The sequence below is a fragment of the Anas acuta genome, chromosome 2 (assembly GCF_963932015.1).
Source record: "Anas acuta chromosome 2, bAnaAcu1.1, whole genome shotgun sequence".
Lineage (NCBI taxonomy): Eukaryota > Metazoa > Chordata > Aves > Anseriformes > Anatidae > Anas > Anas acuta.
In genome coordinates, this window is record NC_088980.1 from 103,611,240 (window position 1) to 103,637,231 (window position 25,992).

Here is a 25,992-nt window from a genome sequence, read left to right on the forward strand (position 1 = left end):
TGGGGTTTCTTTCCAGCATCTACTGGAAGATTAGCATTGGGATTATAGTACTTATTATATTTGATAGTATTTATTATATTTGAAAGTGAATTTTTAAGTAGAGTGCTGATTTTGAAAAAAAAAAAATCAGCAGCAAAATAACTAACTGACACCAATTTTACTTGGTGCTTTTGGCCAAAGATGGGAGGAAGAAGCGTGAGGCAAGATTAAGGGAAAGGTTGATAGGATGGAGATCAGCAGTAAATCCTAGTACAAATGTCTTAAAGTTTCTGTTGAGCATATTCATATATAATTTGCAAGCAGGAGTGACACTCTGCAAGTCAGACTCTGTGCATCTTTGAGGTAACCTGACTGAAAAAAAAAATAATTACATTGTGGAGCAAAAAAATTAAATACATCTATTTCTTCATACAAGATGTGAATGTCATTCAGTAATTTCATGAAAAAAATCACCCGGTACACGAGAATCTGAGGTTTGAATAGTTGCTTAAGAGCCTTGTGATACTGAGCAACTGTGAAAATGTTAAAAAAAATCTTATTTCTATATACATCTATACATACACAAAAACAGACTTGTGGATTAGTGATTTTGTTTGTTTTTTGTTTTAAGAGGAAATATACAAAGGAAATGACAACAAAACAGAAGTCATTCTCCTGAAAGAAAAACATGTGCTACACCTGCTAGAAAATAAACATAACAAGAAATATGTTATGGATCCATATGTACAATATGCTTATACGTTACAGCTTCTAACTCCCACAAAATGAATTATTGTCTGGTATCTCTTAGTAAAAAGGACCAGTAAACAAGAAGCAGATTCAAAAAAAAAAGTCAAAAAAGCTATACTGCATAGAATCTACAACTGAACTGAACTATGGATGTCCCTAAACAATTTCAAAAGATTAGCAAGATAGAGAACAGTCCACTAAGAGCTATGGGCAGAAGTAACACCTAGCTCCTAAGTTCCCATATGTCCAGTTGTCAGAAGCACAAAGCATACTATGCTTGTCCTGTTGCCGTATTCTCCTCTGCAAAGAGTATTCATCAGTGGAGCAAATAGTACTGGTAGACTTTTAATCTAAGTCACTTGCATGCTCTCGAGATCTTTTCTGTCTGAAACTATTACTGTGCCAACACAAGTACATGGAAAAGTCCAAGATGTCCAATTTATGGCCTACAAGATACATAAAACCCACAGCCATCTAGCTTGAAGCCTGCTCCAAATTGTCCTTATTCTGTCACACGAGATTCAGAGATTGAGAAAAATGGGAGCAAACTCCAAAAACAGTTTTAGAAACATCCCCACAGAGGACAGTTGCTACATTTCTAGGGATAACTTCCACACAAAGATGGGAACTAATGAGTAGGAAGCTAAAACTCACCACAATTCACATGCGCAAAACAATTTTACAGTCAACCCCATCATGTTGCATTTACACCTACTATTCCTACTCAGTAGAATAAGTCAGGTGGCCTGCCTGAAAGAGGGTACTACTGCTTTTGTCTACCTTAACTATAAAACAGAAAGAACTTACAATTCTCTAGAGGGCTCTAATTTTACCATATGACGTCTCATAAGGTTACAGCGTTATGCTTATAATTCTATTTAAAAACAAACAAACAAAAAAAACTCTTACCTTTTCCCCATTTACTGAAATACTGAGTATTCCAATGCTGACCTGCAGCCACCGTTCAGTTGGATTAAAGATGCTAAGAGCAGTCTGTGAGGCAATTCCCACACAACAGGCATTAGGGAACTTCAGCTCTTCTGGTACTTTTACGTATCCTTCGGAAGAAAGTACGCTCCTGTTAGGTCCAAGTATCCACAAGCAAATCAGCACTCAGGCTGTCACCACATCAATTCGTAAACCCATTTGCCAAATGCTTCCTTGTATGAAGGAAACATTCAACTCCTACAGTTTACATCAGAATGTTTTCCACCAGCCTGATAGCCACGATTTTAATCAGACATTTCTTCTTCGCATGTAACTTGGAATTCAAGTATCACATACAAAAATACTTAAATAAGACATCCCATGCAGTCACTAACCCACAAGGTACGTACAGACACACACACCTTGTATAAAACACTCAGTTTTCACAGTTTAATCAGTAGTAGCCCAAATGACAAAAATACAAGCATCAATATCACAACTTCTTTAGAACATTTAATGTGACCAAAAAAGACTTCTCTTCCTCTACTAAAGTAGAACTGCTACCTAAAAAAGCTGTTTAGGCAACCTTTTGCTACAGAAAACACTGAGAATTCCTAGCATAGATTTTTGCTGTGGAAATGCTGCCATCAAAAGTCACCTCCAAATCGACAAGAAATCCTAATTCAAATACTTTATTTCCAGGAGGTCCTTACTTCTACAATATTCAAAATAACTCTTTCAGACGAAATGCAACATTATAATGACAACAAAATGAAGTAAGAGTTCTGTGGCATGCCAAAGATCAATTATCCACAAACCCACTAATAGGTACTCATGTCTAATGAAAAAAATTGACTTCTCAGTTAGGAAGACACATGTACAACTTTACCTGGAGTAAAATTTTAGGTACTTGAACAATAGTCTAAGGCCACAAATTATTATTAATCCTCCAAACCAGAAAATTCAAACACAAACATGAAGGTGAAAACATGAACTAAGACTAACATCACTGGAATTTAATTACAAGTTCAAAAAGTCAAATTTGCCAAAAAAATCCTGTCTACACTGCACAGATATTCAGAGAAGTTCAAAAGCAAGTACAAGAAGTCAGCAATTAAAGATGAGTAATAAATCACCTACAGACTATTACAAATACAAACCTTCAACCCCACTAGGTTGTCATTTCATCTCAAAGAATTAACTAGAAAAAAATCAGAAAAAAAAAACAACTAAATAGATCAGACTAAGAAAAATCTCTGAAGTGAAATATTTTACATTGCTTTGATTTAGAGGTAAGTCAAGATACAGAGAAACAGCATAAAGTACAGAAGGAGATTGGCAGCTTTTCTTTCCCCTTTCATAACTAGAAAAAAGCTTAAGCTCTCCACTTTCCTCTTGGGATTTTTCAGCTTACTTGGCTGTTAATACAAAGATGACTTACAGAGATAAATGCCTTCTACTTTCCAGCTAAAACACAACTGAATTTCCAGAGCATGATTTGTCTTCCCTAACTGCAACTAGGATTTCTCTTCCTTATGAGATCAAAGAAAGTGCTAGAGCCTTTAAGCAGTTGTAAAAATTTGGCATGTTGAAATCTAGCCTCTTTAGACTACGAAAAATACCTTTTAAGACCATTAGAAGGACTATAAAAATTTATATTGAATTTAGAAAACATGAAAAGTAGAAAACTAGTTTTAAAAAAACTAGCAATACCATTTTAAAACGTATCAAAGGTGCATAAACAATAGTTGTGGTTACCCTTAATATACTGCCACATTAATTTTATTTACTAGTCTTTGTGTAATAATTTTAGCCTTTCTTCTCCAAAGCTATGTTTTCAGCATACTTTTAAAAAGCCTTACCAAGACCAGGTGACATTGAAAAGTCCCACTCTTTTCTACTAGTTCCAAGAGGTTGTCCAGCAAATGATTTTAGGTTTAAGATATTCTTGTTCCAGGAAGCAGAATGTGGATTACAAAGTGAAGCTGCACCCAAAGAGCCAGGACCAAGATTTGAACCCAAAGGAATTCCTACTGGAACTGGATTCTCCACATGTCCTGCTGGGAGAGTAGAGCAAGGAAGCCCTGCTGGAAGGCCAAAACCTGCAGAGCTGCAGCCATGAAACTGAGACAGAACTGTACTTCCAGTAGATGGCATATTTCCCAGATGCTGTTGTACAAATGGAGTCGTTGCAAGAGAACGTCCTGTAAGCAACGTGGGAACAGAAGAAATTGCTTGGCTTTCAGAGGTAGTGACATGGGGTTTAAAGCTTGTTATAGGAATATACTGTTCACCAGATGAGTTTTGATTTAATGGAATATAAGTTCTTAGGCCAGGAAACATAGGTAATACATTTAAGGATGGTAATCCTTGTCTCTGTGCTTTGTTTGTAGGATCCTGCCACGCTTCTGCATCAACATTAACAGAAAGTGGCTCAAAGCTGCAAAATTTACTTGACAAAGCTGATTTAACAGGGTCTAACTCTTTATGATTTGCTGCTACATTTGAAGGAATAGATGCAAGTGGCTTTTCATTCTTTGGTAAACCTTCCGTGGACAGTTCCTGGCCCTGTACTTCATCTTCACGTTTTCTTTTACTAGCTGCAAGATCATTTTCTTCTGATTTTTCATCAACATTAAACAGCACTCCTTTTCGGTTTCTTTGGCACAAGTAGTCTTCTACATTTTCATTGGCATGTTCCTGTGAAGGTGTTGGGCTGGCTCGAATTATTGTTGTACTAAGTTCACTTGCATTTTCACTCTAGTGAGCAAATAGAATATACAATATTATTAGAAGTATTATAAATTCTAGAAAAGTAAATAGCGTTTATGAGACAGAAACTAATACCAGTGTTGTATCCAACATAAGCAATCAAGTTTGTCAAGTCCTGTCTGGAGTTTTGTTTTTATAACATCTGTGGCTCCTCACTTGAAAGTTTCCACTGGGATGGATGCTATCAGAGAGGTTTTTGGCTTTTATTTGTGTTTAAATTCCATCCACATTTATACACAGTTTGGAGCAGGGGTGGCATAACAAAGATTCCAGATTTGAAGGAACCAATTGACTGAGATAATAGAATACTAATCATCTTAATCAGCATAAGACCACAAGTCTGAACAGAAGTATCATTCTTAGAGTACACTCTTTGCTAAAGCAGTAAGAGCAGTCAGAATGATTGTCAGAGATAGATAAATGGTGCTTTCAGTCCTGAAATCATTTAAGTTAAGTTAAAACAGGAGTTTATAAACATTTCTCAGGGGGTTGGGTAAGAAAAGTATTCTTCCCAACAGCTGAAGCTGAGCAGAAAGGGAGCTTCAGGGGTGACAAAAGCAGATATAGATGCTGCAAACTGCTACGGAATGCTGCACTGTGTTCCAAGAACAGAATGACTCAATAAGCAATACAGAAAAATGCAAGGAGAAAACCCACAAACTTTTTTCTTCTTAGGTTAGTAGTTCTTTGAATGTTTGATTATGTTTACATTTACTAGGGTTTGTGATTAATCAAAATCTAGCTCAGAATTTAAATTTCTAAAAACTCAGGAGTGGGTGAGAGAAGAGGGAGAAGCAGAATACCTTTTCCCCGTGCACAGTATGTACTAAGCTGTTCTGAAACCCTTAAGGCTTTTCTAATGAACTGTTAAAATTTATTTTCACCATTTAAGAGTTCATTTTGGGAGGTGGGTGTTTTTTAAGAAAGGGAATTAATGCATAATTACAGATCAAGATCTTCTTACCCAGTGTGTCTGTGGATCACGCGTTACAGCTGTGTTTTTAAGTGTACTGTCAGATGCGGAGACATACGTTAATCTGCTCATGCTCGGGCTTGAATAAACTGACTGAGGTAGTGTATTCTCCTTGCAAGGAGATTTTGGATAATGCGATGTGCAAGTAAAATCAGCTTCAGACCTGAAAAACAAATTCGAAGTACATTGGCATTACAATACATTTCTGATGATGCACCCGATGAATGCTATATAATATGGCTAGACTATTTTAAAATCAATCTACTTCATCATTCTGCTTACTGCAGTCAATAGAAGTGAAAATATCAGCTATTAAATAACCTTTACAAGGTCTGGCTTTCATGTAAATGAAGCTCGTTTTCACTAAATATAAGTTCATAAGACAAAGCATCAGAGTTCCAAAGCTGCACTCAGATGATAAGGTCATAGAAAAACCACTGTAAGTTATTAAAAGAAATAAGTATACTTCTATCCAATTAGATCAAAGAATGCCGAATGAAATCATTCAACATCCCAGACATCACATATCAGTATTTCCTCTTCACTGCTGAGTTTCTCTTCATCTCACACACATAAAAATATAGGTGCTCATGTTTGACAAAATGCATCGAGTACCATGAAAACACTCGAAGTCACTGGCAACTTTAACCAGAAAGAAACACACTTGTATAAATACAAATACTTCTGCACTTTTTGATTTTTGAAAAATGCCAAACAGTGTAATTCTAAGGTCACAAACCACATCCTAACTGTAGTTAAATATCAAGCAGTGAACTTAAAAAGTTAAGGCAAACAATTTAATACCTCTTCTTTTCGGGACAGCATACATAGGCACTGGCTACTGGTTGTAGTATATGTTTAAGACTACATGACAGGCTTAGTAGTAATCTTATTATTTATATAGCGCTTCTTATTACTGAAGACCATTTAAATAACATTACCCTTTCAGTTGCTAAGAACTCCTGAAATCTTTGACACAAGATGCAGCTTCAAAATATGAAGCATTCAAAAACAATACAAATATTTCAGCCCACCCTCTCTCACAAGCAGTAATATGAACCTGAGAATGAAAGTGACTGAAATACAAATCACCAACCAAATAGCTTCATTTGTAGTAGATGAATTGCACTAGAATAACAGTTAAAAGTAAATAGAGTATTTTATACCCAAATTTTTGTGAGTTATCTAAAGAATCTGACTAGCTAACATGCTGGTTATTTTGTATTCTTGCTTTACTGGACAATCCTGAGCACAAACAGCCACATGCCTGTCCATCATCTCTCTCATCATGCCAGTGAAGAAAATAAAATGTTAACAATTGCTTAAGATTGTTCCCCCATATACACATTAAAAGCAAAAAGAAAGGTTATGTCTAAGAATGATGTCATAGTTTAATAAAGAAGTATAAACGTAAGGTATAAACATAAAGGTCAAGGACAAAACTACAATTAAAACTTGATCACTCAGCAATCCTCATGAAGCACTAGCAATTCTTATAACCTGCTCTGAGACATTTACCCTGAAAATGCTGTTCCAGAAGCATCACTAGGAGAAGAGTGTATTAGGGGCGAAGTTGAAGGTCTGAAGCTATACTGCTCATCCTCTAAAGGCTGCAAGTCACATTCAGGAAGAACAGGCTGATGTTCTGGTAAATAAGCAGAATTGAATAACAAGTTTAAGCACAGGATACAAGTCTGTTTTCAGGAAAAGCCTTTTCTATAACTGGTTACATTTGCCTTTTTGGACTACTCTTCAGATTCACTTACCATTACTATCCTGGGAAGTCAGGGAGAGCTTCTCAAAAGTTACATGTTTCACATTCCCACTGCAAGCAGTACTGGCCTCTTTGTTTCTCTTCTCTATTTTTGGACTTTGCTTCTTCTCATCCAAGTTCAATTTCTGCACAGGCTTTGCTTTTGTAGGACTTACTAAGACATATTTACCAGATTGTTTGGCAGGTTTTAAGTTGCTGAGTGACACAGTGTTTCCTGTACTTCTCTCCAAACCATTAAGTGGTTCAGGAACAGCATTTGTTGCTTGATCTGTTTCTGCATCTTCCCTTGTACAACATCTGCTAGTAAGACTGTCAGTCTGGTGAGCAAACAGACTTCTCTGTGACATTTCTGTTTTTGCTGATAAAGGAGTTCCACATGTCTGTGCATCATTTCTTGTAGGTGAGCGGGTACCAAGTGTATCTAATGTAAGGTCAGCACTTAAAGACCGTGAATGTTTACTATTTAATAAATCTGTCAACTTTTCTGAACATTTTACACTATTTGTAGTCCTGTCCTCATGCTTGGAAACATCAGATGGATTACAGATATTCTGAGTATCATTTTCTGCATGAAAATAATCCAGAAATCGCTTATCTACTTCTTGCTGTTCATTATGATCATTTAACAAGTCTTCTAGAAAAGCATCTTTATTTCTAACTTTACTCAGTAAAGAGCCATCAGTCGTAAAGTTCTGGACAGATGCGTCGTGTTTCGCAATACTCTCATATTCACTTTCATGTCCAAGCTCATCTGTCTTTCTAAGGTATTTTTCCATATCAAATGCACTGCTTTCGACATTGTTAGGTAACGTGTGATTAGCGGAGAGCTCCATCTCTTTAATAATTCCAGGAAGGAAACATGTTTTTTTATTTTTAGTTGAGAGTGCCATCATCATAGCAGCTAGCTGGGTAGGATCAGCACTGCAGGAAGCATTCGCAATAGCAGATGCAATTGTGCTAATACTCAGGACAGAATCAGAATGATTACATAAGCCACCTTCCACCTTGTCCTCATGAATTCCATCCTACAACAAAAGAAAATGGGTTAAGCACCAAATTAAGAAATGTATTTTTTAAGTGATTTTGCATTTGCCTAATATGTTCACATTTCTTGTTCCAATATTTCTAACCTACTGCCAAGAAGAAACACTACAATGGGAAAATTACTCATTTTGTACACTATGTGGAACTGCTTGGTCTGTCAACCCAAATGAGGAAGGGAGAAAAAGGAAAATGAGATGACAATAGTAACACCTCGCTCTCCAAAGGATCGTGGCATTCTAACAAAGTTACCCCAAGAAACAGAAATACCTGCTAGGATTTCAAATGACTGATATAAAAGGAACAAGTTGCTATGAAAGCTTAAATTTAGCCTTATTTAAAGAAGCAATAATAAGAAGAAGTGTCAAGTGACCTTTAAGTGACTTTTGTTCAAGTTCATACTTGCAATTAATAGAAAATACAAAGAAATACCTTTGGGTTACTTTGAGTAGCTGCTTCTGTATTAATGCTTTTTTGTATTCCAGCCGCAGAATACACCCTATGCCATGCACTTTCACAGCTGGTAGAATTTCCATGTTCTTTTGTTTGTGTTTCCAAGTCTTCTGAGAAAGAAGAAAAAAGACTGATAATTAATTATATCGTCTTAATATCAGCATTCATTGGACACACGTGCTCCTGTAGTGCTCTGTAGGAAAAAAACTGCCATAATGGCACAAGTACAAATACTGAAAGCATCAAATGTTGTCTGTGCAATACTCAAAAGTCTAAATTCAGTTCACAAAATTAATACCATATGCTCATGCTCTTCATTTTCAGGTAGGTTATCACATTATTTCAAGCCAAACAAATCTCTTAAAATAGTATTTGCAAGGTAACATGAACACAAACCCAACTCCAGTAGAAAACTGGCAAAGTTGTATCTGAGTAAATCCATTTTTCATATGCTGGAGGGTTTGACAGAGGTAAACAGCAATGACCTTGAAGGAGGACATGTTTCTGAAACCATCAAAACCATTAAGAATCTTCTTGATTACCAGACCAAACCCAAACTAGGAGATATTCTGATGAGATCTATAGGCTACCATAGCACCAAAGCAGTTTCTGCTTAAAAGAAAGACATCCAGACTTCCTAGAACACTAAAAAACAAAGTTTTAAAAATGTTCAGCTTAGTAAGAAAATAATTATAAAGCACTTTTATTTATTTTTAATTTCTGTTCTGCTTGTAGCAGATATTTGGAGCTTAGATACACTTCGCATTTCAAGTAATACCCTCCCTCAAGTGGCTAAGCTCTCAGCTTCTTCTGCATTTACTGCTCCTTAAAGAGGAATTGCATACTGACATTGCTGATAAAGATCATTGCCAGTACTACTGAAAAATCAGATGGCAATAACTCTTAACATCCTGGCCACAAAGTGACCTAAAAACATCCTTCCCCTAGCATTTATAGCAATACCCATATCAAAATAACTACAGAGCACATCCGGTTACTTGTCTATTATTTAAAGCAACAGGTATAGCTATTATTTACCTGGACAGTGGTCACAAACTTCAGTAACTAGCTAGTTTTGTGGATTTTTGTTTGTTTTTGTTTTTTGACAAAAACACAGACTTCTTGGAATGGACTTAAGCACACTAACAGTTAAAAAAAATCATTAGAGATGCTTAAAAATATTTGGAAGGTCCCGGAATGAGGAAGATAATGGCTGTAAAGTTGTTTTCAAGGACACGTGCTCCATAAAAACCTGATGGATGTTTTTCACCAAGTCACTGCATTAATGCTAGAGAGGCTCACAAAGATTGATGTCACCCCATCCATAGCAAAAACAGCAGACACACTTTAAAATGAACTTGTCTTTTGAGCAAGTACTCTTAATTATTTCCTAGGTGTAGCTTGTTAAGTTGATATACAAATATGCAAAGTGCATATTGTGATTTTCACATATAAAATCCTGAAAGAATCTCTTTTTACTTAGAGTCACTCAGATATCACAGAAATGTACTTATTTATTTTAAAAGATAGTAGGAAAGAAATTAGACTATATACACATGCACAGACACAGACAGCTCATGCCCAATTCTAGTTCTTTCCCTACATCCTCTATACCTGTACAGGCAAACAAACCAGCTTTCTGGTTTCATTTCTTTTGGCAACACATTTATATAGCTTTTTCAATAGGAAAAAGCTCTGACCAGACTTCAATTATTACATTGCACTCTGGTATTTATCCAGTGTCTAGAAATGCTCACATTACCAAGAAAACTTCAGCTAATATCTGGTATTAGAATGCTCCCTCTTGCAACTCTGTAGGCTCTGTGTTTTGTTGGTGCTTCCATCTTCAACCCCACACCCCTGAAAATGATTTGGTGAATGAGTCTATCACATATTCTTCTTAACAGTCCTTGCAAGTAACATACAAGTAATTCTTAACTACTGTTACAGACTGCCTAAGGCTGACCCTTCCGTTCAATAATTACCTGTAAACACATCAGAAAGCTGCGAAGTTTCTCGGACAGTGTCACATCCTGAGACATCAGATTGTCTTAGCAAAGCAACAGGCTCCCTTTTCTTCGGAGATGTAATATGATAACCAAAAGATGGCTATAAAACAAAGTTACCCCAGAATACAGCATTAGTTGATTTAATCATTAATATAAAGGTTCAGTTGGCTTGCAAAGCAGTTTCAGACACAGTGCCTCCCCAGTTGGTGTTTGGCTTTTGTATGGCTGAGAAATAACACACCTCCTAGCTTTGCAAGTGCCTAATCAAAATACATACGGTGTGATGCGGTGTGGTGTTTGTGTGAGCAACATTTAACTCAGCTACTAGGTGGATTGTTTGCTCAGACCTCTAACAAGCAGCATGTAACGTGGCATATTCTCTTCTCCGTAATCCTACGTATAATTAATTTTTGACCAAAAGGTAAAGATTCCCTGTTAACACCAACCAGCCCTTCATATCAGAAGTTCCAAGCAAGTACCAGTGAGAAACAAACTAATCCATACTTGTCATATATACATACAGAATTTCCTTAATAAGCAAACTTATAAAGTAGTTCTCCAAAAGAATTAGTTACGAGGTTTGTAATAACAGCAGTAGTTTTTTCCTTGTCCTTCCCTTGCACCTTCAGACATTATGATACATACCCGTTTCACATCACTGTCTCCACCAAGACAACCCAGAGCTTCAGATCTCTGACCAAAGAACTCTCCCAAAGACAAACGTAGGTAACTGGCATCTCTGTTAAGTTCAGATGTTCTCAGAAGAATGCAGCTATTGGCAGACTTCCATGAGGAGTCTGCTACTTCAGATGCATTTAGAATGTCTATTTTTTCTGCCTGTAGACAAAGAAGTTTCAGAAATTGTAACTTGCAAATAAATGAGTGTTATTCTGTTTACATTCAGATAATTATTTACCTGCCCAAGTCTGTGCTCCTTCTCAAATTCTTCCTGGTCTTGTGCAATCATTGCTGCTGCTTCAGCTTAAAACCAGAAAGGACACGAATTAAAACAAGTCGGAATTTAGGAAGCATTGCATTAACGTTACCATTTTGTGTCATTAAACTAAACTTTAAGGCAAAGATTGCAATGCTTAATTCTGCAACCAAGACAATCTGGGACACACCAGGAGTTGTTCCTCCCATTACAGTGGGAAAAGTTCATATGAAGTTTGCTTTCCTGCATCCTTAGGAGCCATAGTAAAAGTAGTATTTGACTAGCTAACTTAGAGGTGAATAAAGGTGGCATCTTATGGCCTTAACACCAAACCAAACTCTCTCTCTATATATATAGTTTATATATATATATATATTTGTAATGATTATGCTATCCACTCAAATACTTGTATTATTTTCATAATTAATATTTAAATAACAACAAACACTTCAGATCTCTTTTCTGAAATGATTTAAAAACTACTTATCAAGAGATACTGTTACTACCTTACCATTTTGGTCTGCTTAATGATACTTCAACATTGAAGTATGTGGCCTTGTACACATAGCATCCCTAGTCACGAAGGAATACATCAAGAATGGATGCAAACGTGTAAAGTTAATATAGCTGTTGTCTGTCAAAGTGACTTATGCAAAGTTAGAATACGTACTGTTGAGGAAAGCAACAAAACTGGGTTGCTCAATAAAGAGGTATTCCAACTGTATCTCCTAAAGGCAACATGCCGCTATCAATGACATGCTGTAACATCCAGTGGAACTTTAGGTCATTATCAGTTCTTTGATCTTCTGTGTAAGCCATAAGGAATCTTACGAGGACTTCCTGAAGCACTAAGCTCTGTCAAGTGAGCAATCTTGCACTAACTACTCTATACAAGAATACATAGTGTGCATAACTCACTGACAGAGATAGACATGTTATTAGTGAGACTCAAGCATCATCAGATGTCATTTCTTTTCTGTCCATATAAAACAAATCTCTCAGCTGTCAAGCATTCAAGCCATCACACTTGAACACTGCAGACAAACAGGCAAACTAGCACACAGAAAAACACTATCCACGCTGAATCTGGAAGCACAGGTCTTGTACCATGTGAAAAGGTAAGCCAAGCAGCTGGAAAGCTTAATTCCTTTAAAAAACATCAGGTGGGGAAAAAAGTAAATACTCCTGGAAAAATTTACAGCAGACAAATATTCAAATGATTGGACAAGCTGAGTCTGAAATACAGCAAAGTGTCCAAAATGTCCTGGCATTTAAAAAAATAATGAAGGAGCTCTGCTTCGCTGACATAGCTCATAGGGAAGTTTCTACTACACTGGATCTCATTTGTTCCAACAGAAAACCACCACAGTGTTGACAAACATTGCTTCAACCAATCAACCCTGTTTGATCTTGCATTCCTAATAAACTGTTCTGCACAGTGTCCTCTTTGAAAGATCAGAGAACCTTGAGCAGACATCTACAGAATACATTAGCCCATCCATATGTCAGCCTTAGAAACTAGGAGAGACGAGGAGAAATACTGTTGCATACAATGCTCCAATCTGTCTAGTAAAAACAGATGATCAGAGCATATTTTGGTGATAAGCAATCGGTTTGTCTACAGTACTACAGGCACACCATCCACGCCTGTATGACAAACAGAGAGGCTGCCATGAAGATCAGTCTGAGACAGTTAAAGGAAAATTTTTTAAAAAGCTATGTAAACGAAGGCCTGGGATTTCTTAGAAGAGCCCTGTAAACATCCCCAGTAGGTTCCAACATTTCAGTACTCACACCACTTCCTGGGAAGAGAAGGAAAAAAGGGAAGAAGCTACCAACTATAACTATTAATATCACTGTAGGCTACTAACAATGTCAGATTTCAATTTTTGTATCTGAAGTCTGAAGGATTTGCAACGTTAAATACTAACTTTTTAAATACAAAAAAAAGTTTTAAAAGGGATTAAAGTTTACTTAATACTATACTACAGATAACAACAGTTAACTAAAATGGAAAAAGATTACATACATCCAGTTATGAAGTCTTCATCTATTTTATCATCTTCAGCCAGATTTAAGTCTTGTTCTTCATCAAATGAAGTATAATAAGCAAGATCAGTCACCCATTTGCCTTCTTCATTTTGATAAACAATGCTATGTGGTATATCGCCTGAAAGATACATCAAATACCGCACTATTGATTAAAATAATAGTAACATGGTAAAGTCTCTTAAATTTAAGTAAGGAGTTCACTTGCCAAGGGTCAGCAACAAGTTAATGCAGATAACATAGCTGCAACTGTAAGTTGCAGCAGCTTTTAATCAAAGAAGCAACTCTAAATGTTTCAATATAAGTCCAATATACATCAGTTGGTATTTTTTGAAAGCTGCAGCTCAAAACTTATTCAAACTACTTATTTCTTATTTATAAAGAAACGGTGGATTTTTTTAAAAAATAACTTTCACAATTCAAAAAAATCATACCTAACAACTTTATTTCTCTTTCCATGTAAACAGTCTAACCACAATTGCATACCTAGGTTATATCTAAAGCAGCCTACCTTTGTCTGCTGCAGATAAAGTTGTGTTCTCACAGCTGTCTGCAGTTGGAGACAGGTAAGCATCAGCAAGACCAACTTCACATTCAGTTGAATCTGCATCTGTTCCAGGTGCATTTGCACTAAGAGGAATTTTAGGAGTGGTGTAGGGCTCCGAAATTGCTTTTGCTGGACGTAGTACTTCTGCATCAGAAGCGGCAGCCTGACACTCGGAAGAGGATTGTATTTCTTGCTTTGAAAGAGCACCCGCAACATCAGCTTCATGGCTGTCCATGCACTGAAGATACAGTGAATCCAATCGCAACTCAGCAGCGCTGCAGGAATCTAGTACATCTCCGCTAGTCATGGAATTCTCAGGGAAAAATAATAATGATTTTTAAAGTGTCAGCATTGCATTTGTTAACTGTTTATGTTAATAGTCCTAGGTTAAAAAATAGCCAAAGTCAACTACGTTTGAAAAGTATATCTAGACAAATTATTATTCACCTTTTATAAAGTGAGTTTGGGTTGTTAGTTCAACCTCTTATAGGTTTTCAAATGCACTACTTTTTTTAAAAAATATAAATACATATACACAGAAACTACTGTCTTATTCTCTATATTATAAATAGAAATTTAAATAGCGATTCCATACCAGTTGCCTTATTGCTCTGGGCAGCATCTCTCTTTGCTCTGGACATGCAGTTATCCCTTGGTTTTGTGAATCTTCATCACTAGCATTTCCAGAGTCTGCTCTTGTCACTGCTGGATAAGCATCAGGAACCCGAAAGTCCTCCTTAAATATAGAATAATAACAACAATAAAGATTTCAGTTGCACTACAACAGATATACTGAAGATAAGAAAAGATATAGTTATTTCTATAAAGTTAAAAAATATATTTCCAGTAAAGTGTTTGTTCGTGTGCCACTGCCATCTCTGGCTGCCAGTACTACTGAAGAGGACAGTAACTCTTGGCTATGCCAACCCACAGAACTGCCCCACTGAGCACATGCACAGCAAGAGGATGGAGGATCTCTTCTTCCTCCTACTGCATTCTTTCACCGTCCTTAACGAGTACACCGTACTGCCTCTCTTCTCCTCTAGAACCACTGCTGAATAAGGACCAACTCAGCACCTGCTGTACCCACCCCACCACCCTCTACAGTGGGGTGGAAGCAGGAACATTACACAAACAGGAGAGAGCTGAGAGCAGATAACGTAACTGCTACTTGCACTCTTCACTGTGGCCACAGGGTCTCAAACAAACACCTGTTACTTCCTTCATGTACAGCTGTAGATCAGCAACTGGCAGCCTCTGCAGAACTACTGTTAGGGAGGTTAACAGAACACTTCCCACAGCCTGGAAAGTCTGAAGCCAGGTAGGGAATTTCTGAACCTATCAAGCAACACCTCCTTAGAGTCATTACAATCTTTCCTGTAACGATTTTTAAGCAATAAATAAATTTTATGACACTGTTTTTTTGAAGCTACTTGGCAAAACATTTACCTGTTTGAATAAATCACACTTTCCTATTCTGGTCAAGCGTGCAAGTGTCAGTTTCCCATCCAAGCAATCTGTTTGTAATAGGCTTAGCTGCTACGCGAAGCCAAGACAAGAAGCAGCCAGCTGCTGCTCTGTGCTTACCCTCCACACGCTGACTGCCTCTCTAAGGCACTTATTTCCTCCCCTAGAAAACTAAATCTTCATGATGCTGTTCACTTAATAAAACCTTGAAGATTTTTACCCACAACAATAACCTGGTGATTGAAAAGCTCTTTATAAACTAGTTGTACACTACAAAATAAACAGACATTAGTGCCATCAAGCGTAACCTTAATATTTACAGAAATAAAAAATAAAACTAATAGGAAGTAATATTTTGTCAGAAGTTAATTAAATTTATTTTCAAAAAGGGTAACAAATATCTTAATACAAAACTCCACTCCATCCTTTGAAGACTGATGCAGTTAGGACTTCAGCTTTAATTAAGAATCAATAGCTGTAACATGTAAAGTAGTTTTGTCACAGAACCATCAGAATAAAATGAAGCAATTCCTACACAGACAACATGTCCATCTCCTGGACATTACAAGCAAGACAGACAGGTGGCCTTACTTGCCATTCAGCTGACCCCCCCTTGTTGGTGGTGGGGAGGAAGGGGTAAAGCAATATTTTATGGGTATAGACAGCTTTTTTATTCCTCATTAAGGTTTCTTTGTATTCAGATGCTGGTAATCGAATTTAAATCAGAAGGCCTTCAGAAGACTACGGTATCAGTACAGACTTCAGCTCTGTTAGCAACATTTTCCTTATTGGACACAAGAGGATCCCAAACGCTCGCCTACAAACACCTTGCCATTTTTGACACTAAAACCACCACTAGAAAGCTGAAAACAATGTTTAGAAGAGATATTCCTACCATAATGCATTCAAGAGAAGACCTCAGAGATGCAGTAAGTTCAGACTAGCACACATGACACAGAACTCTAAAAAAGAAGCTCCAGAAATGGCAGACTGAACCGTAGCACACATGAAGTTCGTCAGGCACAGGCTAGCTCTATCTTCAGCAACTGCTGACATACATCCTACCTCACTGTCACTCTGAAAGGTCAAGCTAGCAATCCAATATCACATGCTAATATCCTAATGGATACTTGAGTAACGTACTGCTCAGGACATTATTTCCTTTTCTTTAGGACAAACTATCTTACAGCTCAGAATTGGATTTTATTTTTTTTTATTATCTGAAAAATATACTTTTGTAATAAGGTCTAAGAAATGCAGTCTCAAGTAGCCCAGCAGGAAAAGTCCTTCTTCAGGAAACACTACTGATGCAAAGTTAGTTATTACAGGATTTCTGAGGACAAGTCTCCATCATCCCAGAGAAGGGAGAAATCTACTCTTAACAGTCTGGATTAAATTTTTCCTTTGCAAGATCAAGCAACAGAATTACTGCATAGAACTGCTTATCAAGAAAAATAAGAAAATGACAAAGAAGAGTGTGAGGAGCAGTGTTAGGGGATGGAAAACCTGAACCGAGACTATATCCTATATACATAGTAGGTAGACACCTAATAGGGAGTAGGAAGTTCTTAAGCTTTGACACTAGTCTTCCAGTTTAACACCTCTCAAAACAGCCAGCTACTTACCTAATTTCTCCATGCCTTATCTCATAAACGAGGTCTTCTGTAACAAGCATATGTACCAGCTGCTAGCTCTGGACTACAAAGAGGACAATAAATACAAAAACAGCTACCTAACTTCTTTCCTATTTTCCTCTCCTTCCAGGGAAAACCTTGCAAAGGTAAAGGAGAGTCAGAATCTCACTTGATCATTTTGTTTGCTAGTTTAGTGCTGTACATACTGTCAAAAAAAATCCTTTACTTACAGGCTACCTGTTGGGCAGTAGTTGGGTTTGTCAGGAAAGAAAATCTATTTCACCCTGGCAGACAACCCTCAAAGATGTTACCCTGCTTAAGGGCTGTTGGGCATGCAGAGTTTGGGACTCCTCTTTAAACTTACCTGAAGCAAGCCATTTTCAGACAGCTTCAGTGCTGCGTAGCATTCTGAAAGTTTCTTTACATTGATGTCTCCTCTCGGTATTTCTGGTGGTATCAGCTGTTCAAAATAGGCTTCCAGCTGGTTATCAAAGAACTCTTCATCATCAATATCATCATCTAGTGAAAGAAAAGAAAATACTCCATTAACCCTTCATATTTAATAATCACCTGATCTACTATCAGAGCAACACTGCAAACTTTAACAGAGAGACACAGTCAGATCAGAATTATCCTCTTTTTCCCCCACTCAAAAAGAATTGGGTCACAGTAACACATGGCAATCTTATGCTGTGAGTAGTGATATACAGAAAAACAAGATGCCCATAAGGTAGCATTTCAACTCCCAGACTCCCTATTGTTATCTGCCTAAATAAAACAAAACAAAAAAGTAATAGCTTTCTTCTCAAGAAGGCAGTAACATTGTGTCAGAATTCTAGGCTCAACTACCCAGAGAAAGTTATAAAGTTCTAAATGCTCTTACCAGTGGAATCTCCTTCTAAGCTTGCAAGAGATGACAGTTTCTCATTTTCCAAAAAACTTGAAAGGCTATTGCTAAGATGATCACTTGAGGTTTCACCTTCTGCCAGCTTTTCAGAAGGTTCAGATGGACCAACCTGTAAAAAACATCCAGAGAAAAATGTGTCTGGAAGTTATTAGCTATTGTATAAATCCACTTAATAGTAAATAACTAAGGAGTTTTAATAACATTCTAAAATCCCCCCCATCACTTTCTTCCTCCATATCCCAGCAAACATTCTAGTTCCTATGAATCTTGCCAGCTAGCTTCCAGAATGGATACGTGCAAGAGACACAAAGATCATAAAACAGACAGAGGGAAAAAGAACCTGAATAACACCAAACATAAAAGGTTTCAGAACTAAAACACTGAACCACTGCATTAAAGACTTAACTCGCTGGGGGGGGAAGGGGAGGAGCAATAAACCTCTCTTCATTCAGTAAGCCATAATCCCAGCTTAAAGTACGAAGTAGGAAACACTCAAGTTGTTCCCATACTGCTATAACAATGCTTCTTCAGAAATCACATGCCAGATCAACCCTTTGTTGATTTTATTTTTATTTTTTTTCAAACAGAATTTCAATGTCTATTTTGGTTCTGTCTAAACTGATAAGCAATTCATCTTTGACAGCTACCAAAAAAATCAAAGTTCAGAAAGGGGCAGACAGTAGATAGTTGGAAAAAACTTCAATTATGGTCTTCAACTGACAGCCTGTGAGTATTTAACTGCAAGTCACTGGCCATTGGGCCCTTAGAAAATAAATAAAAAGAAATCAACTGAAAGAAAGTTAAGTAAATACCAGCTGACACATGAAGAAGCATGTAGCTGGCCAGTATCTTCCTACAGCCTGAAGCATATTTTCTATATGGGCCACAGGAACTCCCATTCCCACCTGCCTTATAACTCTGTGCTTGTAATCATCAGCTTTTCTGAAGCAGTAGACAAAAGCAGCTGAAGCTCAGCCCTGTCAATATCCTGTGTGCTAGCTCTGGGTTACAGAGGCAAAAAAAAATAATAATCCAGGTGCAACAATAGGATTGGGATCTTACAAATGGTGCAGTTTATGTTGGGAACACTAAAGAAACCATCTGAACTGATACTCCTCAAAGCAATTAACAAGTTCAGGGGCAAGGCAAATCCGGCTGACATTATCTACTTCAAATTCCAAAAGCGTTCAGAGAGGTTCCTTCAAGGCTCTTCATTAAGCTAAACTACAACTGCGATAAGAAGATCCACACATGAATAAAGAATGAGAAGACAGCACAGGGTAGGAGTAAACAACAGCTTCCACAATTAAGAGAGATCAGGTGGAGCCATGCTCCCATGGTGTTAATTATGTTAAGTGAGCTGGAAAAAGGAAGCAAAATGAGGCACGACACATTCAGCATCACAGTACTTCGACAGCCTTCAGGTCCACCCGAAGAACAACAAAACCTGATCAATTTCCTCCCTCCTTCTCTCACAGAGTTAAAACTTATGAGATTATTACTTGAAAAACTTTAATTTCACTATATTTAGAAAAGGTTTCACCTTGTTATTCTTAATGTCTGGAAGAAAACATATTCCAGTTGGCAAATCTGGAACAAAAGAATGTAGTAAAAAAAAATCAGTATGTTATACTATTAACTGATAGCTATTGTATAAGAGAGCAGACAGCATCTTGAAGATCCTGTCATACACTATAAAAATAACCCTGAAACATAAGTGTTATCACAAGACCAAAATATGTTCTCATAACAATTATTAAAAGTATCTTGGAAATAATTAAAGAGTCAGGGATTCATCAAGGCTAAAACTGTAAACATTGTCTGATCATTACTGCCTGAAGGACTTCTATAAAGCAGTGTAAAAAGGTAAGGAGTCCCTCGTTGTATCGAGAGAAGCAGGAACAGCAACAACTGTTAAATTCCACTGTTGCATTTCACCTGTTGAGCCAATACTTTTTTTTCTTTTTTGATCACTTGGAAGCAACTTACAATTTTATTTTTACTATATCCACACATAATCTAATTGTAAGTCCTACAAGACAAAGCATTTTAGACACACACACACAGATTTTAGCAAAAAAGATTCCTAACTAAGTAATAGATGGGAATAAAAGCAGTTTAGACTACAGTCCTAATCATTGAATAAACCACAAATTAAAATTGGATGGCTAAGCAGCACTGAGCACAACCTAGCCCAAACACTGGGTCTTCCCAGTTTCAAAGGCCTCATGATTTTTGCTGCCATAGGTAAGTGCCACTTCCTCAAGACTACAATAATAAATGACTGAAGACAGCACTTGACTTAGAATTGTGCTTTACGAGCTCCATTTACATGACAAGCCATGCTTTCTAATAGAATCTGTTCTTATTAAATTAAGAATATTTACTTCATGAAAATTCAGATAAAGTTTCGAGGAGACTAGAAATAAGTGTTCACTGAGTATATGTACTGAATTTTTGAGGAGCCAGAAGAATTTAACCACAGGACTAGCATTAGCAAGTCCTTCCTCTTCCCCCCAAGTTGAACGTCAACAACCACACATTTAAAACAAGTTACAGAACACTGTTTTGCTTCCAGTGTTCTAGGCCTGTTTCCAGAAAGCACGGTTCTCATGGCAAGTACTTCAAACCACTTTTTCATACATCACACTAGGAAAGTATGAACTTCTACTTTCTACAGCTGCAGTTAAAGATCAGCCATCAGAGGCTGGACCAGGTCAAGAAAAAGGACATTAATTAAGATATAATTTCATAGACTTAAACCAACTGAAAGAGAAGGGTTAGAAAACAACTTACACATACTTTTTCACAGGTAAAAGTTCCTCAAATAAATTCAGAGTCTTGCATTCTAGTTACAGCATTTTACAGCAAACTTTTTTTTTTTTTACCACCTTCCTGTCTAGCTTTGTACTTTGGATAGAAATCCAACATGATGTCAGCCACAAGCTTTCTGTGTCCAGAGTTTGTTCCAATTAAAAATAAAAATATTCTTCTTCAAACCCCATTTACACAATGTCACAAAACACTGAAAGGATCAAGAGAAGACACCTAGACCATAACAAGCTATTTCTACTGACAACAAGCATGCAATCCCTCTCCAAGTTTAATACCTTCCAATTGTTCAAGCGGTAATAAATCAAGTAAGGTATCTTGACGGTGATTTGAATGCTCAATGACACTCTGGCCTTGATCGCCATATATCGAGCAGGATTCTTTCAGGCAAACACTAGCAGGTTGAGGTTCTTTAACTTGAGTAGCAACTTCACTAAAAAAAAAAAAAAGAATTATTTCAGTAAAAAATAACAAGATTACATATCTAGCAACATTACTGTACAACATCCCTCTATATAAAGACTTGAGAAATTGCCCAATTTTAATACCTTCATCTCTAGAAAGCCAGCTGTTTGCATCAACATAGATCCTACACATCTTTACTTGACATTTTATAACACAGGGATAGTTATCAAGACCACAAGGGCTGCCTTTTCACAACCTAAAGTGTTCCACTGAAGCACTTACTGTAATTTAATGTTATAACATGCCCCCTTTTTTCCCTTGTTTGTTCCTTTCTCTTGATTTTTTGCAATAAGTGAGAAAAGTATAAAGGGGAAGAGGTTTATGCCATGCAAGTTCCATAATCTAATTGAGAGCAAGTCAAACAAACACTAACGATTTTGCTAAGCCTTTAAATATGAGTATACCTCTCATAACATTACATTAGGGCCTAAATCATAAAGAACATTGAACATAAAGAATCTTGAACAGAACTACTTGGAATTTCATTAACAGCTTTTGTAATTCTGCAGGAAGGTTACTTTTCACTTCTGATAAGATTTTAAAAATTTACACACTAAGTTAAACATTTTTGTATTAATATTTCATGTCTTAATTTTATTTGAATTCGAAAGTCTAAAATGTGACTTCTTAAACTTAAGTACATGCACGCTTAGTCAATTAGACAGCAGAACTCTGTTTGTGTAGAGCTGCAGGCTTAAGTGGCAGGGTTGCACGGGATTGCACATCCTCCCTCCCCTTCAGAAAACACAGGGGAGCTGTCTTAGCAAGGAAAGCACCTGAGCTCCTCAACCCTGTACACTAACAGACAAATGCACAGCTGAGCTCTCTAGTTACCAAAGGCCCGCAGCAGAAGCTGTGACTCAAGCAGGCAGCCACTGCCAGTAGCAGCCCGCTTTTCAAGGCACGCCAACAACCAATCATCTTCTCATCCCATTCCTCTCACAACGGGAGCTCCATACTGCGTGGCAAGGTAAGACTCCACTTTAGGATGCTGGCTGCTGCTGTAGGGAAAACACACCACTTACAGGGAAGTAAACAGCACCCTCAGAGATCGGGGCAGCTGGCAGGAGGCACATTATTGTCAGAGACCACATTCACCCTGGTTGTTATGACTGACAAGGTATTTTCCAAATCCAAACATATTCCACTATCAGCTTATAGAATAGCTTAATAGATCTACATACTATATACTGGTACGTGCATTTTAGGAAAGAACTAGTTTTAGGTATGTCACTCACAGGTCATCATGAAAGCTGAGGGCAAATCTCCCCATCGGCTCAGGATCTGACTGGCTACCATGAGAAGATTGTGACAGAGGTGACCGTTTCCCTTCTTCTATGTAAGATGCCAGGATATCAGAAAGCCTGTGAGGGTTGGGAGGGAAAGCACAAAACAGAGTTGTTCTAATATGCATTTCTCAAAGAAATGGAAGAAAGTCGTATTTGACTCATCTTCATTCATATTCTATATATTTAATTACTTGAATAGTTTATAATTTTCCAGCCAATTTGTATTTACAGGTACATACACGCACCCTGAATGATCTTCTCCAAACTTCTGAAGTTCTTTAAAGAAATACCACTTCATCTTTTTCTTTGTGGCTATTTGGCTATTGCTGTCCCATTAGAAAAGCACACTTCTGCAAAGACAGGTTATCGCAGTCTGATCTTACTTCATGCTAAGTCACACAGGACAGCAATAAAGCGAGCAAAGGCTTCAGCTGTTACTCTGTGCCCTAATCCTTGTTGAACACATCATTGTAGGTTGTGTGAAGTTGAAATTGGTATCCACAACACTACATCTTACATTAGCTTAGATTCAATTAACGTAGAAACCACCTGTAAAAAATACACGTTCTCTGCACGTCCTCCAACTTGAGTATACTATGCTGAAGAACCCAATTAAGCTTGATTAGCGTCTTTATTCTGAAGACTAAACTACTCTTCTAAGGATTATTTTTTTAAAAAACACTTTACATGTTATGTATGTAATCCATATTTTTGACTGTTAATACGGTATTATGCTCTTGATTAGTAAACGGTTCTATCACCCAATACTACATCCAAATAAGCTTTCCTGTCCAAATTAAGCACGTCAAGGCAGTTAAGAGGCACTAATCGGCAGCCTCACCTGTCGTCGCAGCCCGCTTTGCTTCTGGCGACGGTGGAAGCGGCGACGGGCAGGCCGGGGTTGGAGGAAGCCGTGACATTGGCCAAGGCGAGGCTGGCGCTGCTGTTCAGGGAAGCGCCCAGGAAGCTGGGGAAGGTCTCGTCGGCGATCCGCCTCACGTCCTCCATCCCCTGCGCCTGGCGGTTCCAACACCGAGCCCCGTGAGGAGGAGGAGGAGGAGGAGGAGGAGGAGGAGGAGGAGGAGGAGGAGGAGGGAGGGGGAGGGGGAGGCCTCGCGCGGGCCCAACCGCCAAAACTTCAAATCGTTAAACGGTCGCGCGCGCGCCTCAACGCCACGCAACGGCCCCAGCGCGAGGCAGCGCCCCCCCCCCCCCCCCACACACACACACCCCGAGCCCCCCCACCCTGAGCCTTCGCTCCCTCCTCTGCCTCACCTGCTGCAGGGCGGCGGCACCGGCCCCGCTCGCAGCCCCCCGAGCCCGGGGAAGGCAGCCCCGGCCGCTGAGGCCGTTAGCGCCGTTGGGGCCGTTGGGCGGGGCGGGAGCTGCCTCCTCCCCTCCCCTCTTCTCTCTCCTCCCCTCATCCGGGGCCGCGCGGTGGTGTTGGGGGCTGAAGGATCGCCCACGGCATGGCATCGGGGTTTTGTACTGCCTGAGGGTCAAAACAACACGAACAATAAACAAAATAAACGGAATAAACAGAAAAACGCGCCCTGTAGAAGCAGCAGCCGCCTGCAACGCACAGCCCGGGAAGCCGAGGCTGGAATGTGCTGTGAGCACAGGGTAACGCGGTATCCTCTTTCAAAGGGATAAAAAAACTCCTCAGGGAAGGCAGCCTTTCAAAGTGCTGGATAAGTTTAAAATAAATTTAAAATACTGTAAGTGCCTGCTTCAATCCTCTCTCTTTACACCCTCCTGTAATCTCCCTCCCTCCCTTCTGTGGGTTCTGCTGTTTGTGTCCAAGGGCCCAGGTCCTGCCCGTGAGTACAGCCCATAATCCTGACTCACGAGGGCACCAGAGATGACTAAAGATGGATTTGAGAAAGTGGAGCCGGGCAGCCGAGGACATGGAGCAAAGGGACCTGGTCATGAGAGGCAGCAGTGCAAAACGGCAGGCAGGGGGAAAGGCCAGCATCAGCCACAAAAGCAGTGAGTTCAGCTGCTGAAATCAAAGCACTTGGCCAGGCCGGTGGAAACATGACTCATTTACACTGAAAATGTTAACAGCATTCTCCCCTTGGTAAGAAGGGTGACTGGAATTCATCAGGATATCTAACAGCGTTCAGCACAGGCACATAACATGACCGTGTGTCACACACTAAAGGGTTACCTGGCCTGCGGGTATACAGACATTGCAACAGCAGGTTTTGTGGAATTCCTTAACACACAAGGACACAGAAGCTTCATTTCCTAAACTCTTCTGCTTTATCACAGATTACTAAAAATACCACCAGCAAGTTTACATATGATTAATAAGGCAAGCATATATCAAGATATTAAACATTATTACCAGAAAAACAAGTATATATACATTAATAGTATAGCAGAGATCAAGAATATATATCCATATATATATATATACAGTCAGCCAGGCATCCCCAGTGAGGGTCCAATCTGTTCAGGAAGTCCTGTAGGGAAAAGTTTGTGTGTGGACAGTTCCCAGAAAGAGAAGCTCCATTCTGGATAGAAAACAAATCATTTTTGTATCACAGAAACCAGAGGGCCTAGGACACCACTACTTAAAGCAGCCAACAGATGCCGCTAATTTCTATTTTCAGCTGAAACAGCTAAGGGATGATCACGTTTACTACTCAGACAAAAAAAAAATAAAAATAAAAATAAAAATAAAAATCCCAGACTATTTTTCTCTTCTTTCAGCTAAAAAAGCCAATAGCAGTTGTCAATTCCCACTTCCTCAGGACATTTCAGGGTATACCTCAGGGTATTTCTCACCTTTCCAGCTGATAAGCTGCTGTTACACTTCCTTGCTTTTGTCCTCATTGATGGTGTTTCCAGGATGTCTCCAGTTGCTAAGTGCCCAGCTGCACTTCAAAGAGGCGGGCTGTGCTTCTCCAGGGTGTTTCTGGTTCACAGGCCCACTCCTTAGGCAATTTCTTCTCTCAGGGTTTTCTGTTACCTTTTTCCCATTGCAGCCAGGTCGCCTTTACAGCTGCTCCCAATAAGAAACTACAAAAAGTTACCATTTACCTGACTGGTACCATTAGGTGGTTATTGTGGGCTCCAGAATAGCAGAAGCAAATTTTAAAGGAAATGCAAGCAGGAGTCTTTCCCGTAGATCGGAGGCTTACCAAGGATGGTTATACATTAAGTTATTCTTACATATATTTTA

At 38.5% G+C, this 25,992-nt stretch overlaps 1 protein-coding gene across 1 annotated transcript in view; it reads right to left on the minus strand.

The window, feature by feature from the left end:
- CEP192 (centrosomal protein 192) overlaps positions 1–25,992 on the minus strand; it is a 77,958-nt gene that overhangs the window by 38,184 nt on the left and 13,782 nt on the right. The window contains exons 10-29 of the mRNA XM_068672824.1: positions 25,780–25,812; positions 24,078–24,438; positions 23,644–23,819; positions 22,752–22,877; positions 21,327–21,481; positions 19,760–19,806; positions 18,193–18,325; positions 17,674–17,828; positions 14,804–14,944; positions 14,173–14,521; positions 13,642–13,782; positions 11,595–11,659; positions 11,324–11,515; positions 10,655–10,778; positions 8,649–8,779; positions 7,168–8,200; positions 6,920–7,046; positions 5,393–5,564; positions 3,519–4,416; positions 1,639–1,787 (exon numbers count right to left, since the gene is read on the minus strand). Of these exons, the coding sequence (XP_068528925.1) occupies positions 1,639–1,787; positions 3,519–4,416; positions 5,393–5,564; positions 6,920–7,046; positions 7,168–8,200; positions 8,649–8,779; positions 10,655–10,778; positions 11,324–11,515; positions 11,595–11,659; positions 13,642–13,782; positions 14,173–14,521; positions 14,804–14,944; positions 17,674–17,828; positions 18,193–18,325; positions 19,760–19,806; positions 21,327–21,481; positions 22,752–22,877; positions 23,644–23,819; positions 24,078–24,438; positions 25,780–25,812 (4,708 nt within the window). The remainder of the gene's footprint in view (positions 1–1,638; positions 1,788–3,518; positions 4,417–5,392; positions 5,565–6,919; positions 7,047–7,167; positions 8,201–8,648; positions 8,780–10,654; positions 10,779–11,323; positions 11,516–11,594; positions 11,660–13,641; positions 13,783–14,172; positions 14,522–14,803; positions 14,945–17,673; positions 17,829–18,192; positions 18,326–19,759; positions 19,807–21,326; positions 21,482–22,751; positions 22,878–23,643; positions 23,820–24,077; positions 24,439–25,779; positions 25,813–25,992) is intronic.